Source organism: Maylandia zebra, linkage group LG19, assembly GCF_041146795.1.
Source record: "Maylandia zebra isolate NMK-2024a linkage group LG19, Mzebra_GT3a, whole genome shotgun sequence".
NCBI classification, from domain to species: Eukaryota; Metazoa; Chordata; class Actinopteri; order Cichliformes; family Cichlidae; genus Maylandia; species Maylandia zebra.
In genome coordinates, this window is record NC_135185.1 from 24,511,627 (window position 1) to 24,533,449 (window position 21,823).

The window sequence follows — 21,823 nt, forward strand, 5'->3', positions numbered from 1 at the left end:
AAGCGCTATATAAATACAGGCCATTTACCATTTACTGCACATATAGACCTTGGAGTGCTGTGGTGAATCAGCTTTCTCTACTGAGCAAGACAGCGGGGGCCTTGTACCTCATGCAAAGCATCTTCCACTAACGCACCCACTATTCCCAGTAACGTGAAATCTCCTAAGGACCTAAGAAATCCCATGCTTTTAAATAGCACAACATAAAATAAAGTCTATTAACTTTAACAGCCTTTAAGAAAAAAAAAAACCTGTATAGAAATAAATCCAATGAATTGTCTCCCCCAGTTTATTAACTGAAGTTTTATAGACTTGCAAACTTAAAGGTCCTTGAGTAACAGGCTACATATCTGTCTGCTGTTGTTAGTTATGTCTCAGTGTGTGCAGTGAAGTACATAACGAATGTCTGGACGAGGGGGCGGCGACGCTCACGCTACTCCTTGAAAATACTCAGCTCATTTCCTGTCTCCTTCTGCCTGTCTCAAAAGATTTTTTTCCAGGCCGTGAGCTCCATTACTCAGTGTCCCACCCCCATCTCCTCTTCCATAACTCCACACAGATTTGAGACAACAGGGAGCAGCTCTGGGTATTTATCGTTTTCACAGCTGCCTCGTACACTCTGGGCTTTTGCAAGGAGAGTGAGTAAGCGCTTACAAAAAGTGGAAGGAGTGGCCACAGGCCTGTCTGAAACCACTAATGCAACTTTGATGAGCACTAAACCTTGGAACACAAACCCATTTCTTCAAACATTAAAAATTCAACCAGTGCTGCTCAAATGTTCCTGGCAGATAATATACAAACCACAGAACAATGCTGTTTATACTGCTGGAAATCCACAACTTGTGAAATAAGTTGGTCACAGATGCCCCTGTTACATTTAATATTTTGATTTAATAAAGGCATTGCAAAATGTTGAAATCAATTAAAAAAAAGACAATCACAAACCAACCATCACAATTATTTTGCAAGACATTGAGTCAGCAGTAAGTGGGCAGCCACAGTCTGAATGTCTGTCGTCTGAAATTTACTTCTGTTTTCAGCTCATGGTTTGATTGTTTGAAAAAAAAAAACATTTTAAGAAGATTTAAAATTTTAAGATCCAGGAAATCTACCATTTATGGTACTTCAAACGTGTTTGCGTCAACTGACTATGGCGAAAGTTGTGTATGTTCATAGTTTACAGAAAAAGAGAATGAGAAGTAAACTGTGGTAGAAGATCACCTTATTAGGGAAAAATATTTAATCTTCCAGTGACTTGCAAAGTACGTAATCGTAGCTATAACTCATGGTTACGATTTACTTGACATAAATAATTTCAAAAGGGCAGTCTTTTATCAACAGAGACTCTGAGCAAACAGACTTTTGAAGTTCCCATCTGTGCTATTCTCGACACTAGCTATGTTGCTGCCAGACCACCTTAGCCAGTTATTTAGACTTACGTTTGAGTTTTGAACAGTTATTTTTAACAGTTTTCTTTGAACAGACCACAGTGCAAATTATGAGAAAAAGCTAGCTTTCTATTCTGATACTCAGCCTTCTGCAGCATACAAACACACTGTTTCATTTTTTTTTTCATGTTTTTCAATTTCCTTTAAAAGAATGTCTGAAGACTAAAATGCAATAACTCAAACATGCTCGTCTTATTTTGATAGTTCAAGCCTCAAAACAGACATGCCTATCATCTGGCCTTGTTTTGAAATAAAAACAAACAAACACTGGTGTCACTTTTTAGAATTCTGCTCCTTACAGGCTCTCCACACTTACTTGCTTTGTGGCTCTTGAATGTCACCTGGCGTTCTCCTTTGCACATCTGCAAGAGGACTCTGTCACTTAAACATAAACATGTTTTTTTTGGCGCATCGGGTGCAACATGAGTCATCATAAGGTGCTCATAACACAGGATATGGGAGTGTTCCTTATTTGCTGACAGTCTGAAAGACTTAAAGGTCAATATTATCTTTAGAAAAACTAAATAGTGGTGATACTTAGAAAATAAATCACAACTAGGTATTGCTATTGTGTGTTCTTACTAGTCAAAATGTTCCTCCATTTAAAAAAAAAAAAAAAGCTTTCAGAGAGCATTTATAAAATGCGAAAAGCACCTTTTGTTTATGTTTACTTTGTTTGTCGAGAGTTTAGTACTGGAAAGCAAGTTCTGTGATAAAACTAGGAAAGCTACATTGTTTTGAGAAAAAGGCAGTCTGTTTGTGATTATAATTCCAAAGGATAAGATTCTTCAAGTATCAGAAGACTTTGTGACATGATCCTTCCTTGGCTGCTCCCCAAGCTGCTTCGATTTGAAGGGTGTGGCCCTGGCTTCTGCAGGGGTGGGCCTCACAACATAAAGTACACACTGCACTTTGAGGAGAAGCCTGGTTCTTGAGAAATGAAGAGGGGGAATCTCACTTTAGGCAACAGGGATGAAAATAAGATATACTTTATATAGCTATGCTGTACTTACACAGTAATCTTAATGTATAATTAATCTAAAGAAAGATTTTAGAATCACAAACATTAACTGCAGACTGCACTTTGAGGAGAAGCCTGGATCTTTTCATGTAAAAATGTTTAATTTAGTGTCAAACTTAAGTCTCAGTATATGGGTATACTACTACTACTACTACTATTACTACTACTACTACTACTACTACTACTACTACTACTACTACTACTACTACTACTACTAATAATAATAATAATAATATAATTATAATAATATTCTACTATTCTACTGCGGCACCCACGGTGTGGGACGGAGAGATTTCGCAGGTCTTTCCTCCCCACTGCTGTCAGACTCCACAACAAAGACTTTAACTGAACAAACACACACATCCACACATGTGCAATAAGACTAAGTGCAATAATCTTTTCTGGCATCGTTGTATTTTTACTCAGTTGTATATAGCATTCGTATTCTATTTTTATCTTATTGTATATTTTTATTCTATTTTATTTTACTGTATATAGTATATTATTTTATTCTATTCTGTACAGCTGTGTACTGTATTTATTCTTATTGTATTCTAATTTTTGCGTCATAACTTTTGCACTGCCCACTCCTGCTGTGACAAAACAAATTTCCCACGTGTGGGACTAATAAAGGTTATCTTATCTTATCTTATCTTATCTTATCTTACCTCTTTGAAAGTTTAAACATCATTCTTGTGTTTGTTACACTTTGTCATATTCATATTTGAACTGCAGAAAACCAAAGGGAATTTATTGGAAACACTTGTTACTCTGACTCTTTTGTATACAGGATGTAATGTGTCTACTTCAAATCTTCATTTTCCTGGATACCAGCGTTTGAAAAAAATAAATAGGGAGCCATCTACTGGGCAAAGTATGTAGTGTTCAGTGCCTTGACAGAATGAACAAATGAATTCCTAAAACTAAACAAATTTGGTGCACAGCACATGCATGAAAATAATTCACATGATATCGGCGTGCTTGTTGTCAGATGTGACATTAACTCTTCCTTGACCCGTTACAGAAAGAAGAGGTGCTTTTTAAAAATATAATTATGTAAAAGAAAAAAGTAACAAAATAAAAGTACTGTTTAAGTAAAGGCTGTGCATGAAACATTTTACACAAAAAAAGACTAGTTTTTTTTTTTTTTACACTTAGTGTTGAAGATAAAAGTGGTCACTATGATATCTAAGCTATTTCATAATACTGTATATTAGATAACAATTATAATTATGTGTGATGACACATGTAGGAATTGCTACACAGAGAAAACAGTGTCCCGGGGTCACTTGTCAGTTTCAGCGTGAGCTTGAGATGACAGATATCAGCATCGATCAATTTCCAAACACACGTCAGAAATTCATCACAACTCAGAGAAATGGACATCCAGTGTTAATCCTTTTCCTTCCTTTACTTTGGCCCTTTTTTTTTCTCATCTCAGTCATCTTGTCATTTTCGGTCAGCCTGCCCATCTGTCTCTCTATGTGTCTCACTCTCCTTTTAATGGATCGTGCATTAGCCCTGGAGTGGTTTCCACTTTTATTTTGGCCAGCAACCATGTCAGTGAGACTCAACTGTGTCTGCCAATGGATGCATCAGGCGACGGGAGTAAAACATGTCAGTCTCCATGGTGACAGGCCTTATGGTCTGCATGCTGATATCTGCTCACGTTTGGTGTAGTGACAGAGCACAGAAATCTGACACTTACATTTAATCTCAATTAAGTTATATTCTGTATTTTGTTGGTTTTATTGTGTCACTTTGCTTCCAGTTTATCCATTTGCTTTCTGCTTCCACTTGGGCTTGTTTTGTTTGCTGTTAGTTTTCAGGATTCATTTCGGTGTCTCTTTCCTTCCATTAATTTAGGTATATCATAAATCTCACCTATGTTTGACTGTATCCACCACCACCTGTGTCTTGTTTTGCAATCTCTCTCTCTCTCACACACACACACACACACACACACACACACCGCAGTGATTTTGTTATATGTATACCTGTTCAAATGCCTGTTATGCCAAATATCTAACGCATTTAGACATGTAGATTTGGACAAAAACTGCTGAAGTTCAAACTGAGAAAGGTGATATAAATAAATGGTAAATGGCCTGTATTTGTATACCACTTTTCTAGTCCCTAAGGACCCCAAAGCGCTTTACACATCCAGTCATCCACTCATTCACACGCACATTCACACACTGGTGATGGCAAGCTACATTGTAGCCACAGCCACCCTGGGGCGCACTGACAGAGGCGAGGCTGCCGGACACTGGCGCCACCGGGCCCTCTGACCACCACCAGTAGGCAACGTGTGAAGTGTCTTGCCCAAGGACACAACGACCGAGACTGTCCAAGCCGGGGCTCGAACCGGCAACCTTCTGATTACTCGTGAGCCACGATCTAAGTAACTTTGAATGTGGCATTTTGATGCCAGACAGACTGGTCTGAGTATTTCAGAAACTGCTGATATACTGGGATTTTCATGCACAGTCATCTCTGGGGTTTACAAACGAAAAAATATCGAGCAAGCGGCAGCTCTCTGGGTGAAAATGGTTTGTTGTTGAGGTCAGAGGTCAGAAGGAATGGACATATTGCTTTGATCTGAAAGGAAAGCAACAGTTTCTTGAGTAACCACTTCTTGCAACCAAGGTATGCAGAAGAGTATCTCTAAACACATCAAACCTTGAAGCAACAGCTGGCGACTACACCAATGATACAGTTAAAGTGAGGATACAGTTTGCACCTCTGACAATAGAAAATTGCAAAAAACATTGCCTGGTCCCATGAGTCTCAGTTTCTGCTACAACATTTAGATGGTAGAGTCATAATTTAGGTAGAGCAACACGAACGCATCATCGATCCTGCCTTGTATCAACAGTAAAGGCTGGTAGAGGTGATGTTGTGATGGTGTGGGGGATATTTTCTTGGCAGACTTTGAATCTCTTATCAACTGAGCAAACCATTTTGACCAGCTTGGAAAGAAAGCTGGACTTTGAGTTTTATGAAGTTTTTCGTGAAACTCAAAGAAATCCAGTTGCTTTCGATTCCAAGCTCCTCGGAGTACCATGACCTGAATGACTGAGAACCTACACAGACATATCTACTTGAGTAATGTTGCTGACCCTGTCCATCTCTTTATGACCCCAGTGCACCCATTTTATGATGGCTGCTTCCAGCACAATGATGATTTGTGTCAAAAATATTTCACTGTACTTAAATGGCGTACACAGTCACAAGATCCCAGTCCAATAGAGGACCTTTGGGAAATGGTGTAATGGGACAACACATTTGCTGCAACTTTGTGATGCTATAATGGCAATATGGACCAACAAAGCAAAAAGGGCGTCCAACCCCCCTTTCTATAAACATGACTATGTGTAAAAGATGTGAGTGAATGCAAATCTCATTGCATATACTACTGTGGTTGACACATGAAGCCTGAATTCATACATTCATACACTAAGGGGATCCAGTTTTTTGGTTTCACTGGCATGCATTGGGTCTATTTTTATGTACCTTGGACGTTTTACTCACCTAGAATGATTTAAAATGTATTGAAAAGTGAGAGAATCAGTTGCAATGTACTAAGGTAATTCTGATACACAGAAAACAGACTTACAAATGTGCTAATCTATAATGTGTAAAAAGCTTGCCTTGAAATGCATGCCGATCATCACTTTAAGACATGAAAGGTCAGCTGGTTTTGAAAATGTCGATAAATTCAAAGCGTCTTCAAGTGCACCTGCTAAAACTATCAAAAACTGTGATTAAACTGGCCCTCATGGGGAGGAGAAAAGACCAAGGATTAGCTCTGCTGTAGAGGATAGTTTCATTAGAGTTATGGATAAGTTCATTAGAGTTCCTGGCCTCAAACATTGGCAATCGATTGTACCTCAGATTAGAGCTCGAAGCATTTAAGTGGCAGACATCTTGAGTTTTTGTGAGACACAAAAGGAAATAGTCTGCATCTGTGTTTCCATTATTTACCACAGTTGGGAAGGTATAATGAAGCGGGAGCTTTCGCACCTTTCTGCGACACGTAAATGCAAAATATGAACTTGGGACCGGTGTGGTTAAACAATGAACCAACAATGAACCAAATACATCACACACACACACACATTTAATATAGACACTATGATAGTTCCAGATATGTCTGGTAGGAGGTTTACTGTAAGCAAGCAACTTTATTTTATAACACTAGCCAACACACTGTGTTTTAGTACAGCCTCACTACATTTTCTACCACCAAGAACTACAAGGGGTATTGTAGGCTGTGTTAATACTGCATGTGTCTGTTCTCTGCCAACTTTCCTCATAAAAATGAAAGTGGTGCTAAAACATAATAACAGTAATAAGCTTAATATGTCAAAGAGATTTGACTCAGGGCACAGGTGGGCAGGCCCGCATTAATCTTGTTCAAAGGGCAACTCCCTCATAAATCCTCATCTCTTTCGAATGATGTTTTCTGTGAGACCAATGGCAGGCAGAGACGGATATTTCTCTTTCTATCTGTCCTCCTGTGTCATAGAACAGTGGGTGAGAGAGGCAGAGACCCAGCTATCCACTCAATAGCAATGTTAAATCAAAAGAAAAGGGCTTCTGCCTTTTGGGTGACTGGTGATGCCGAGCTCCCATCATGGAGTAGCAGTAATGAAGCATTTTCACTGAGGCTGTGGCAGCATCAGGGGGTGGTGGAGCCCCCAGGATTGCATTAAGACTCTCTGTTCCCTGTCACACTTGGAACACTATTTACCATCCCAAGTGACTGGAGGTGGAAAAGGAAAGCTTAATGCAGAAGTGGATTATTATTTTTTTCTACTTCTGTGTCTTAACAAACAGCAGGAACACTAAATGACTCAGTGAGAGAGCTTTCAATTATGACTATGACTTGATGTTAAATTACCAAAAGGAATTTTATTGACGGTGCACATCATCAGTTATCTACAATGTGTCAATTTTTGCAGGGTTGTTAACACTATTCCATTAAGAGCGATTCTGCTTACAGGGCTTATCATCTTGTTTAATCAAGCTGCACTGTGCGCTCCTCATCAGAGGATATTAGCTGGATTGATAACCATCTGTAATGAACAGCATCATTAGAGTGCATGTTTGTGGGGTGTTTGTGTGTGAGAAACAAGTGGCAACCTTCAGAACTGAAAAAATGAAGCCAAGTACTAAAAACTGCAGTTCCTCAAAAAGCCACTTAACGATGGGTCCAAAGGCAAATCCCACAGTTTCCATGTTTAAGACCAAATTTTACAACAGAAATAGTTTAAAACTTGGCGATTTGTTGATTGGTTGTTTTTTAGTTTTGGTTCTCATTTTGATTTTAATATTTTTGTTGTCCCAGTTTTTTCTTTTGTTTCATTTGTATGATTTGTTATCTAAATGTTTTTGCTTTCATCTCCCTGCTTTATCTTGGTAAATACCTATCTTAATGTGCCTCTTGTGCTTTTACTTTATTTTCCTCTGATTGTTTTCACTTGCTCTTAATTGTTTCCTGCTGTGCTCTGCCCTCACCTGTGTCCTGTTCTGTAATTAGTGTTTCCATAGTTGTCATGTGGCTGTGTGAGGCAGACAGGTTTAGGGCCCAAAATGCACGACTCTCAAGCAGGACTAAACCCAAAGACAGCTTTATTGCAGAATTTAAAGATTTACATAACTAAGCTAGTAAGGCACTAGGAATCTAAACTGGGGAAATACGACACAGGCACACAAGGGATGAGGGAGATCACTACTGTCCTCTACTGCCAGAAAGAGGCTCAGACAATATACACAAGAGGGAATCAGGGCAGAGAGGAAACACCTTGGGAACACAGATGGACATAATCTAACTGACGAGACAAGGGAACCAAAACTGAACATGATGCACACAGAACAAGTGACTATCAGATTAAAACAGAAAGTACATGAAACACACTGTAACACTGACTAAACACACAGAGAGAGGGAGACACCAGGTAGACATACAAAGACATGGGGGAAAATAAACATGGAGACATGACTGACTTCACAGGGGGACACATATAACTAACACAGGAAACTAGACACAAGAGGATGAGGAACACAGACAAGGAATGATAACAGAAACCTGAAGGCTAGATATCAAACTAAGACCTGGGGATACAAACAGCAGAGTGAATACAAAAAACTGGAACATAATAGCTTCATAAACCCAAAGTCAGTCATTAGTCCTACTCAAAACATTTACCTTATTCTGTCAATGTGTTACTACTCTGGGCTTTTTTGTTGCTATGCCTTACACTTGACTTTTCTGTCTGAAACTTGACAAGGACCAATAAGGAAGTATCTGTCTGCACAAGCCCATAGCCCATTCAGTCTGTGTGTTACCAATCAAATTTGAAATGATAGTTTACTTTGGGCAATATTTACATTTTCTTTCTCAAAATAACAAAAAGAAGTTAAATAAATAAATGTTGACAATAAAGAATTAAATTCAATGGGAAGAACGTAAATTATTGACTGAAAAACTGTAGGCTGAACCTTAAGACACTGCATATTTTAAATAGCAAAGATTTTTCTGACTAGATGTCATCAAAACAAACATACTCAACTAAATTGTAACATTTTAAGATGTGTAGTTTATTGAATATTCACTTTGTTGGTTTATAATAATCCATTCCATTTATAATTCTTAGAGCTTTAGTGTGTAGCATATACAGTGGAGTAGTGTTGGTGTTGCATAAGTTGAACCATACTTCCACAGAGTAGATCACATATGGAACCGAGCTTGCTATTTGGAAGCTATGAAATATATGAAACATGAAATCACACAAGGCCAGTACATTAGATCTCTGTAACATCTCAAAACAATGACGGCTGTCATTCATTTACTTGCATAGTCATTGGATAGGGCATAAAATATTATCCTAAATATCCTATTCAAGACATAAATCATTCTCATGCTAGAGTCAATTACAGATGATGCAAAAACAGCATAACTCATGTCATGCTCTGATACTTGCACCATATTAGTGTCTCTTTTCATCAGAGCTAAACAAATACAGTGTGATATGGAGCGAAAGCAGGCTGGTGATCTGATAGAAAGAGGCACTTTTTTTTCCTGTTTTGAAAGTGACTGCAAGTTGAAACATGTGAGCAAAATCCCAGTATCGATTCCAGTAACAACCTAATCTCCATTCAGAAAACCCATTAACATGAACCTCCGGCAAACCAATGCATCTCCATTAGGCTCCTTCTATTGTGGTGTGCCGCAACAAATTCATTCATTTGAACTCCCTACTGCACAGCCAAGCCCATGACTCAAGACATGGTGCTGACAATATAACTGTAACCAACACACACTTTTTTTTTCAACTTGGGGAGTAAAACATCATTATGTTTCCAAATGATTAAGCCTGTGGTCAGGTGATGGAGTGGAACAGAAATACTATTGTATGCTATATCATAAAATAATACCCTGAAAATAAATCAAATCTAATCAAAACAAAATACGTAATGCACAAACAGTTTTCTTGCCAAACATGAGCAACAGTGGAAAGTATTAGGACACATGATGCTAACCAACTAACAAACATGGTCTACTTACTATTTGAGAATGTAAATGAATGAATGTTTCGAGCCTTAGGGCTCCCGTGTTTTTCAGGATTCTTCGGTGTATGAGCTACAGTTATGCATGTATGAGAACACTGGGGGCAGTGAGTGGAGTATTCAGGTTTGTAGTGCTAAATGTTGCTCACAGGACTACATAAGCCCTGAAGGAAAAACAAGATTCAGGCAGTCAGTGGCACTGCCAACTTTTTTACAATGAAGTAAAGCGAGTGGCAGCATATACCAGTGCAAATGGCCTGTATTTGTATAGCACTTTTCTAGTCCCTAAGGACCCCAAAGCGCTTTACATATCCAGTCATCCACACACACATTCACACACTGGTTATGGCAAGCTACATTGTAGCCACAGCAACCCTGGGGCACACTGACAGAGGCGAGGCTGCCGGCTGGCGCCACCGGGCCCTCTGACCACCACCAGTAGGCAACGGGTGACGTGTCTTGCCCAAGGACACAATGACCGAGACTGTCCAAGCCGGGGCTCGAACCGGCAACCTTCCGATTACAAGGCGAACTCCCAACTCTTGAGCTACGATCGCCCAAGTGCAGACCTGGAATAAATCAAAACAGTGGATCAATAAAATAATTAAAGCGTTTTGGGGTTTTTTGTTGTTTTTTTACACAGTATATAAATACAGGGTGGGCCATTTATATGGATACACCGTAATAACATGGGAATGGTTGGTGATATTAAAGTCCTGTTTGTGGCACATTAGTATATGTGAGGGGGCAAACTCCTCAAGATGGGTGGTGACCATGGTGGCCATTTAGAAGTCGGCCATCTTGGATACAACTTTTGTTTTTTCAATAGGAAGAGGGCCATGTGACACATCAAACATATTGGTAATGTCACAAGAAAAACAATGGTGTCCTTGGTTTCAACATAACTTTCCCATGTTATTACGGTGTATCCATATAAATGGCCCACCCTGTAGACTATAATTATTTAGTTGTTCTGGCACAATCTCACCTAGATGAATATGAATATGGTCAGACCTTAATCTGGTTGCATAGGATCCTTATAACTGTCATGCAATTGTGCATCTTCTTAAAACACAGATGTATTTGATTGCCTGTAACAAACCTGATCTCCTTCAAACGCCCACATACATACAAACACTAGCAAGCTCTGCCAGGTATCTTGCCTTGCCTCTGCTCTTGGAGTTGCAATGCTTTCTCACACATAACAATTTGCTGTTATGAGGTTTTTATAAGACCACAGATGATAACGTTTCCTTTTTGTTGAGACAGGTAAAATGTTCTGATACAATGTATCATTTTAAAATGAAGGAAAATTTCCAAATTTGCAGATGTTTTTACATTTCTCTAACTATGCATTAAATGTGATTTATGGAAATGCCCAGTAACTTTTATTTAAGAAGAAAAAAAGTACTATAGTGGCAGAAAGCTGCAGACATTGTCTTTGTTTATATTTGGTATTTAATTACTATTACAGTGTACTGTGTGTCCCCATGTGTCTCTAAAGTGACAGTTTGATAAGATGTGTCTAAGCAGCTTGGCACACATTAGCATATCCAGCAACTCATCACCAACCTTTCACTCTCAACTGGATGCGATTCAAGCTGAAGCGTTACATCCTGTGAGACTCTGGGCCAACAGTGGAGGAGTGAGACAGCCTCTCCCCACATACTACTTCACAACATTTTTTTTTCCAGCTAGGTTGAAATAAACATTTATTATTCACAGGCAAAGTCAGTGTCATTTCACTTTCTCCGTATGAGAGCTGAAGTCTCAACTAATGTGCATTTCACAAAGCCATCACCTAAAAGTGTAATGATTACCCCACATTAGCATAAATTATCCCAGGCAAGGTCAATAGTTATTTATTTTCTTTGATGGAGTTAAGAATAGAGGACGCCGGCTGCTGTGAAAAGCCTTCTGAGGCATGTTTGTGATTTGTGATTTGGGGCTTTATAAATAAAACTGGCCTTACTTCCCTCTAGGAGTCAGCGGCTGTTGTGAGACCCTAGGGATTTTTTTCCCCCAACTGAGTCGTTTGATCGGATTTGGAGGATAGAAGGCGCAACGCTGCGGAAGCAATGTGAAGGTTGTTCGAAGATCATGTGCATTCAGTTTTGCTTCCATCTGTATCTCATCTGCTGGTGGGGGATCAGAAATGCTCAAGGCAAATCTGAAAGGAGCTGATCCACATATTACCAAGTCTGGCTGGCATTTCAACTGGGAAAGGACTTACTCAGTTCTTAGGATGAGGTAAAGATCACTGCATTTAAATGAAATTATGAATGTGATCCCTCAGTGCTTTTGACATCAGGATGGCTGTTTGTTTGTTTAATCTCAAACCTCTGCAAATAAATTATTCTGGGATTAAAAAATGTTCTAAAAAACACCTTTCGGTTCTAAAGTTTTATATATCAAACATAATTGTAGAAGTTCTTGCTTCTACTTTAAAATAAGGAAAATACAACCTCAACTTATTACACAATGTTATTAAGTATTTAACAAAAACTGAACCAACAACCTTATTGCTTCCTTATGAGACGAGGATACGTATCAGCTAAATCCATCAGCCATCATGCTACAGGACTTTGGTAAAAAGCAAAGGAGCAGATCTACAACAGAATGGCTGAGAAAGAAAAGAATCAAAGCGTTGGAATGGCCCAGTCAACAACCAGCCGTTAACCTGACTGAAGTGAAGCAACGTTACAAAGAAGAGTGGGCCACAATTCCTCCACATCAAATAGAGACACTGATAAAATCAGAAAACAATTACTTCAAGTTATTGCTGCTAAAGGTGATTCTACAAGCTGGGTCATGGGATGTGCTTACTTTTCCCCTCACGCTGCTGCGTTTAGGCTTAGTTTGCTAATGTTTCACTCATCTGAGGTTAAATTTTACTAATTTCAGAAGGGTGAGATGACCAGATGTTTTTATTTTTTATCTTATTCCTGATACATAAAACCTTTAAACTAAAAAGGTACTTTTTCCACATGACTGTACATTAGTTAAGTCACTTAACTATTAATCGAGCTAAAGTGACTCTTCTCTATAAAAAAAACCAAACAAAAAATCACATTGTTTTAGTTTTGTCTATTTGTTTGATGACTATTCATGATAGCAACCATGTCTGTACATCTCAAAATACATCTAGGTCAAAGGTTTCTCATCTATCTGTTGTTGCATTGATTTGCTGAAAATACACTGATATCTCTGTTACTTATTTAGCAGGATACAGATGCACTTTCTACACCCATTCATGTTTTTTAAAGTGCTTGCTTTTTGCAGCCTTCCTGTTTGTTCAGCAAAACAAGTATGAGATCCGAGAGTCAGAGTAGCTAAGTGCTGCAGAGAACAAAATCCAGGTAATTTTTAAACAAGTGGTGCTTGTGTCAAAATGACAGATGGCGTGATTTGAGCTTAGAATCAATCTCACCTGATGGCTAAGCAGCAAACAGCACTGATGTCTGCCAGAGAACTGGCTTCACTGAGAACAAAACCAGGTGATTCAGCTGAAGATGAAACTGAAACAAATTCTTGTTTCTGCAATCGGCGTACAAAGCCACATATTTTGCATTTTAATCCATCTTTGTGACATTTCAGTAAATATAAGTGTGTGCTTCTTAAGTCAATACAGAAAGCCAATTTTGCATTAGTACATAAATTTTAATAGTAGCATATGTCTTTACAAAAGGAGCATTGTGTATGTGGTTTACAACATTTCTAAATATTTCTACATCAACACTTTATTAAAAATAACAGGCTTGAAAAGTCCTCTTATAGTAATTGAGTGTCTAAATTTTACTTTACATAGTACAATACATACAGTAAGCCAGTTTTTTCTTTCTAGTGTATGAACATTTGAACAGTTATGGTGTTTACAAGACTGGATTATATACTGGTAATGTCTAAATCCCAGGAAAACATGACTTACTTGTCTGAGCAAAGAGCTATCAACCCTCTAAGGCCTTGATTATACTTTCAACGTGGGTCCACTTGGGTCCAAATGATGTCAAATTTTTCAGCAGACAGTGAGGTTGAGGATTCATGTGGCTATCCACATGCCTGCCATGTTTTGTGACCCACACAGACTAATTTGGAGACTTTACATTACAATACACCAACTACGCACGCGCCCCAGGCGGCAAACTTCAGATAAGTATAACAAGAATGACTATTCGGCTGTACTGTCTCCAGCTGTCTGTGTTCATATCCACAAAGGAGTATAATCAAGGCTTATGGAAAACAGTCAGTTTATCATACTAAAAAAATAGAACAGTTGACAGATAAAACAACTTGCCGACTTTAGTAGGCCCATATTTGTATAATTTTCCATTGCAGCTTGTAAGGGACATTTAACCAAAGCACAAACATCAATTAGCAGATCAAAGCCTACTAGCTACATTTTCAGTGTAAGTGCAGTGCATCGTATGGTATGTTTCATGTGAAAACCAATTTGTATCTTTGGGTCTTAAGGTAAAGTTACTGTAACCCCTTTAGGACAAGAACTACTTGCCACTGAAAAGCTGGCACTACCATCCACACTAACACAGAACAAATGACCTCCAGTAGTGAAAATTTTAAAGGACAACTATATATGAGATTTCATACATAGCTGAACATATTTATAACAAGGTTTACCACAGTTCTGCTTAGTGTTACATCATTTCGGGATACATACATTTACTGTTTTTACAGTACAACTGTAATATCAGAAACTTCCACCTTCTGCTGCTGGGTGATGAAATACATCGCTTACAGGTGAAAAAGCAACTATGGAAAAGGTTGAGCAGGGGAAAAAAGCTGTGTGTGTTTAATTTGATTTGTGCTTCTAATTACATTTTGTTCACATCTATCTAGTCCTATCGAAGCAGACTATGACAATATGATTAGATTTTGTAATAGCCACTTTTACTGAAGGAATTTGACATTAAGGGCATGACGACAACAAGTCATTACTCCTAACTCACTATTATGAGAATCTGGTCAGCGCACTAACCAGATGCCTTTCTCACACATAAAGGATAATATGAGATGGTCAAGTTCAGATGCATTCTCACAAATGGAAATACCCAGTTTATTTTGGGTAAGGAGAGTTATCAGGATAGAGCATGCAAAAAGCAGATAAATCATGCCCACTCACTCGCTGTGAATTCACAGGTCAGTTAGCTCCTCTATTCTCAGAGGTGCTATACATCAAGCTCTTGTGAGAGTGTACTGGGGAACTGGCTGGTTTTGATCTGACTCTGCTGGACATCTGCACATGCACTTCCATGGGGTGATGTCTATAAAAATTACTTTTGTGTAATTGACATGCCACTGCTGTAACAGTCAATTTAAGTGTCTTTAATGAATGCAGTTTCCTGTTCTTTCACCTTAGAAAGACACCAAATACACTAATGATCATTATAACCATATGGTCCGTTTCATCAGCATATAGGAGAATCTCAGTGCTGCTTATCTTGCAGATATTTTAACACTTTCTAAATATTTTAACAAGCACCATCTCTGTTCAGTGGCATAATTAAGCTGCTTTGTCCTAAATTGCTTAGCAACTATCTGGTGGTTGTTTCAGATGGCCCAGTTCAACCTGAATCTTAAGCCCCATTAATTTCCATCCTCCCTCCTACATAATAAGTGAGTGTCGTATGAGCAGAAACACGAAAACAAACTTAAGCTAAAAAAAAATCCTTTTGATTAATGGTTGAGAGCAAAGATTTCTTTCTGTTTTTAACTAAAGAGTTGCTGTGCACATAACCTTATTCTCAAGTTCTCAAGCTGTAGCATTCAAAAGTGCTTGTTGCTGATAAATGCTGCCAAATTTCAGTCTTTCCCCTCAACGAAGAAGTATAGCAGTGTATATGTCACTGTCAAGTATCGCTACTTTTACACCCTCAGGTCTGTCCCTCCCCTTCCCTGCCAAAAAGTGTGAGGGATAAAAAGAAAGACAGCGAGAGACACAGAGAGCGAGAGACTGTCTACAAAGCCTCCTTCGGGGGTCCGGAGACTGAGAAAAAGCAGGATGTGTGAGTGTGCGGGTTGTCTTTGTCAGCATGTGTTCATCAGAAAGTGCAGGCATAGACAACGCCCACCACCACAATGTTTCCAATAGTGGCGATGATGGCAATCCAGAGCCAGATGGCATCGCTGGACATGGACTGCGGCTCATCCTGCTGGCCTTGTACCGAGGCGGCTGAGGCAGCGGCATGGACGCTGGCCGAGGAGTTAAAGAGCGAGTGCTCGCCGCTGTAGTCATCATTGGGCGAGGAGTCCATGAAGGCTCCTGTCATTACAGGGATCTAGGAAGGGAGAAGGGAAAGTGAGGAGAGAGTACAAAATAAGTTTTGCACTCAAGGGAGATGCAGAGAAAATTATTTTCACATTACAAGATTGTAGGTATATTCTTACATTTCATGCAGAAAAGAAGTCTGAAATCTAAATCTAAACTCCCAAATTAAAATTGAATAAAAAAGGTCACAAATTCATAAACCATTTAAAAATAAGTTTTTCAGACGGATTTTGGTTGTTTATTTGACAACATAAACAATCATCTTTTTTGCTTTTAGAAATAAACTGTTGCTTTTAGTATATCAAGGTATGGACGAAACCTTTTGTGAAAATGTAAATATAAATTGTAATAAAACTAAAAATGTTGATGTAAAGGTGCAATTACTGGCTTTGAATAATAAAGTTATTTTGCCTGTGTTTCTACTGTAAAACACAATATTTTGGTATAAATTCACCAATAGGAATCAGTGTGAAAATTACTTGATTTCATAACAATCATTATTTTTATTGTTAACGTTCCTGAAAATCTGTCATTAAAAATTCACCAACACACTAACCTCACAACTTTCGACATGTCTTAGAAGGTCAAGAAAATTAGCCAATCAGAATTGACCATGAATTATCCCTGTCTCCCTTTAGCAGTTGCACAAAATCTGTCTGAAAAATGATGGTAGACAAATGTCCCATTAGGGCCTCCTCTTCCAAAGAGTTCGTATTAACTGCACTGACATTATCGCTTCAGACCTTTTTCAGAAAGTTAAAAATTTATTTAATTTATTACCGAGCTCCCAGCATTGCCTGTAGTCTCTCATCTAATTCAACTGAATATTAATGTTTTTAAGTGACTTTGTCTTTGATGAAAGAATATAATCTGACATAGACAAAACATAAATCCCCACTTTGAGTGCAGCACATCAAACCTCCAAGACAAATATGCCCTTTCCCTCCAAACCCAGCATGCCAGATTGTAAGGTAATTGGTTAAGTTTCCTAAACAGGCATGGAGTGTCCTTTTAGTTTCAGATACTGCTGGATAAGTTTTTAAAACACAGCATGTGTGTATGCTTGATAAATATGAAAATTAGATTTCAAACATGACAACTGAAAATGACTCATTGCTTAGGAGTCCGAGTCCTATAAATGTTGACGCTCTGGCTTTAGCAACGTGCATGATTGAGAAATGCATGACAGACCATTATATTGTCTGACTGGAGAACTAACTCTGCAGAGGATGTTGGGGAAAAAGAGCAAAAAAACAAAACAAAAAAAACCATTCTAAAAATACCTCGGAGGCATGTTGAGTGCTCGCTTACACAGACGTTCTCTCTTGCTCATTTGCTTACCTTCACTCTCTCTCCCGAACACGGGCTAATGCACAAAGACGTTAACACACACACACACACACACACGCGCACACACACACACACACCTCGTCTTTCCCTCGCACAAGGGAAAACACTGTTTAGAAAGCATTCTGCCACTCTCCATTCATTGGCCCCTGGTGGTGAATAATGACATGACACATCCTGTAAAGCGCCTGCTGTTCACATGAGCATGATGGGGGTAGACAGGCATGCATGAGGTCCAGCAACCTGTGTTTTCTGCCCTCCATTCTGTCACTGTAAGTGCTGACTCATCCCACTGTGGCATCTCAAATCAACCTTTTCCATTTTAACGTTTCTTTTTATATTAAAAGTTTGCACGAACAACATGTAATGCAAATCAGAATCAGTGGGAGCCTGTGAAGTAGTCAGGCACGAACGTCAAGGAAGGTGGTAGAGAAGCAGACTATGCAGACATTTCAGGTTTCCAGAGGTGAGCAATTTACAGTGAACTTAATGTATAACTTAACAAAACTTCCCACAATTCAATTAACAAACCTCAACACAACATGGCTCTGGTAACACCGCTCACCTCTCCTCTCTCCTGCATCTGGTAGAGACTGGCTTTAAATAGGGCCATCAATTTCCCTCCAATTGCCCAGTACTATACATCCACAATACTATACAAAACTTAAAATGCTCAGTTTTTCCCCACTCATGATCCAATCTATGTCATACAAATAAACTTAACACAGAACAATTATCAGTCATGTGTTTCTACAATTAATGGTAACTGAGTTATATCAGAAAATGCCTCCCCCGTAACATTTGGCCTTCTCCCAACAATATACTATAATCCCATAATCTAACCCCAGTCAACAAAACAAAACAGAAATTTTCTCTGGTAAAAACAAATTGTTTGTCCACATGTATTCATCCACACCTTCATCCAGTCACACATTCACTCACATGCAGTCACACCATATATTGCTAATAATGGAGCAAGTGATCAGATTCTCCACCCTCAGCAAAATGAGCTCAGTCATTTTTTATTTTCCATAGGAAAATATTTCTTTATGCTTTTGGACTGGATTGCCTCGCATAAAATCCTTTTTACAGGGACTTACGACCTGAATAGTCCCCACAGGTAGCTTTCTCCTCAGCCAATTGTAATCTGGAAAGCCCCCTTATATTTGCTCTTCCCGAGAATTTTCAGCGCCGTTATTCACTGTTGCAGGCCTGCTTAAAACAGAAATGAAAAAATAGAGCTGATTGTTAGCTCACAAAACACAAAACAAAATCACCTGACAGGTTTTCTTTAAGTGTACTGTTACAAAATAATGGGCCCAATTTTAGACATGTCGATGTTTCCTAAAACTCCCTCTATTAAAAACAAAAACAACAACCCAAACCTAACTGACAGAATCAACCCATCACCACAACAACCTCAACAACCTTAAACACACAAGTCTTGCCACCACATAATTTCACCTCCTCAATACACCGAAAGTCTCATTAAAACCACACAATTTGCACACAAAAATCACCCCCTTTAACATACTTAAATTCAGCATAAAACCCCCTTACGACAACATATAATCACTAAACTATAAACTATTTCCTACCCAAATCTGTACTTCTCTTGTCTGCCATGCTTCCTCTTCTGAAAGTCACTTCCTCAGTCACACACACACACAGGAAGTTCCTTCGTCACCACTCACTCCAACTAATTTGCATACTGAGTCATCTCTCAATGAGTTGCTGTAACAACAGAAACATATGTTTAAACATTACCAACTCATTAAATCATTTTATTTCTTTCTACAGTGATCACTACTTGATCACTCAGTATGAGAGAGCACTCCTAAGTCACTCTTTTTAAAACTACTTTAATCACCGTTTGTTTTCATAACTCACTCCCTTCGTCATATAACTTCTTTGAGTTCCTCAGCTTCAAACGCAAGTGTATTTCATTAACCATTCACACCATTCTACCACTCATACAAGTAGCAAGCTGATCTTCATTGCGTATCTTTGTGTTCTAAGCCAGGTTTAATCAGTATCTATACAAATAATCATCATGAGCTTGTCTTGTCTTTATAAGGTTAATGCATTTTCTGTTTGTGTATTTTTCTTTTGCAGTGTGTCAGACTCCTTCATAATTCTCCACTTAAGCCGTCAGTTTCTTTCCCAAATTTACTAACCCTCATTTTGATTTCCCCTTAAATAACAGCATTCCTTGTCCTCAGCCAGAAGTTAGGGCTCCACTTGCCACTCTCCCCCTCTGCCTCAGCCCAGCGGCTTTACCCTTAAGGTCCCGTCTTCTTCACTTCATCTCACCAGTGAGTCTGAGCTCACAGGGACTGAGTGAGGCCGAGTAATCGTGACTGTGCCTGCCTTAGGTTGTCCCAGGGTTTCAAGGTGGGATCTTACCCGTCATGGGCTATCCAGCCTTCCATACTCGCCTGATACGGGGCCCAAGTGGGCAGGGGAGGGAACACACTGGCTCTGGAAATTAAAGGAGTGTAAGCTGCTTCCTTCATTGCATCTTATATTAAACTATCTCACTTCTGATTCCTTCCTAGAATAATTTCACATATGGCACTTTGTGTATGTGTGTTTTCTATTCATTAATGTAATTGTCAGTTATTTTCTCTCTTCATTTTACCTTCTTTATCTGTTTGTAACGTTCTACTTTAGTTCTACTAAACCTTGATGTAAAAACAATACTCCCTTATTTCACGCACACACTCTGCATTTTGCCTACGCACACACTTCTCTCTCAGACTTCCTCTGTTCACCCACCGCCTTGCACTCACTCTACTATAAACTTTCATAGTGTTATTATTATTTAGTATTTTGTACACCTCACACCCAATCCCTCAAAGCCTACTACTCACAGCATTCACACACTTAGAATCACTCAAAATATGCTTTCCTAAAAGTATTTTAGACATGCTTGTCATGATCAGAAAGAGCAAGTAAAAAACAAAAAACAATTGAAACCCCTATTAATTCTCACAGCACACACAAGAAATTGAAAAAATAAAACACACCAGCAACTATTGCTTGAGAGAAGGTACTGAAAGTAACATGTTAATCTTAAATATACACAGTGCACTCTATATTTATCTATCTACATTCAAACTCAGTCAATTACTATACATCCACTACGGCAACTCAAAACTTTATTTATAACCCTCTAATGAACATAAATGGCATTTGAAACACACACTCAACAATGTTTGCAGCAGTATATGTAAAACCAACTGTGGTTTAAACAGTTCACTACTTACTCATTTGCATTTTCACACTCACACACACACATCTAAAAATAGCAGCAGGCAGTCAGTGCATTACTGACTCGACACACAGAGATCTCTCACACCAAATTTTCTTATTCTATATTACAACGACGTCTTATATTTACAACCACTGTCAGATCTGTCAGCTTTAGCGCCTACACAATTTCGACAAATTTAAAATAACCGCCCAGCGGATAAACTCCCTGAGTTTTTTTGCAACCAATTAACCAGTATCAGACTTTAACTGTTTCTGGCCTCATCTCTAAAATCCCTAACTCAATTTAAAAGCGTCAACCAACCCAAACTTTGCCTGAAGCTCTATTTTTGGCGTTTCCCAGCCAAGGCTTTCCCCGAAGTTTTAAGTTAAAGTTACACGCCCGAAGTCCAACTTCTTCTGACCAAAAAAGCGCAGACTACCGTTCCAAACGGTAAGGAGACTCTAACTCCTAGCTTCATTCCAGGATGCCCTGTACCCCACAGTTAAGCCAAACTGAACTAACCCTGTTCGCCGACAGGTCAATGTCGCGCGTCCACGACAAGGAGGGAGCATAACCTCCGGGCTCTGCGCTTCCTAGCAGACTTTAACTGCCATTCTAGAATAATTTATAATACTTTGAAACAACAATCAACACCCCAACACAAGTGTATGACTGAGGCAGATCTACCCTGATGGACAATGGGGACTCTAACCCACAAAATGACCAACCAAGGTCTGACCTAATGACCAACCGGGACTTTAACCCACAAAATGACCAAATTCCCTACCAAACTACTTGAGACTCTAACTCAATTTCTTTGGGACTTCAACCCAGTATTTAAACTTTTCCTGGCAGACTCTAACTGCTTTAGCAGACTTTAACTGCTTTCATTT

General features: G+C 38.9%; 1 protein-coding gene across 1 annotated transcript in view; it reads right to left on the reverse strand.

The window, feature by feature from the left end:
- Positions 1-13,683: 13,683 nt before the first annotated feature.
- LOC101470258 (uncharacterized protein C14orf132) overlaps positions 13,684-21,823 on the reverse strand; it is a 34,542-nt gene continuing 26,402 nt past the window's right edge. Inside the window, exon 2 of the mRNA XM_012921066.3 lies at positions 13,684-16,337. Coding sequence (XP_012776520.1) covers positions 16,101-16,337 — 237 coding nt within the window. The 3' untranslated portion in view covers positions 13,684-16,100. The remainder of the gene's footprint in view (positions 16,338-21,823) is intronic.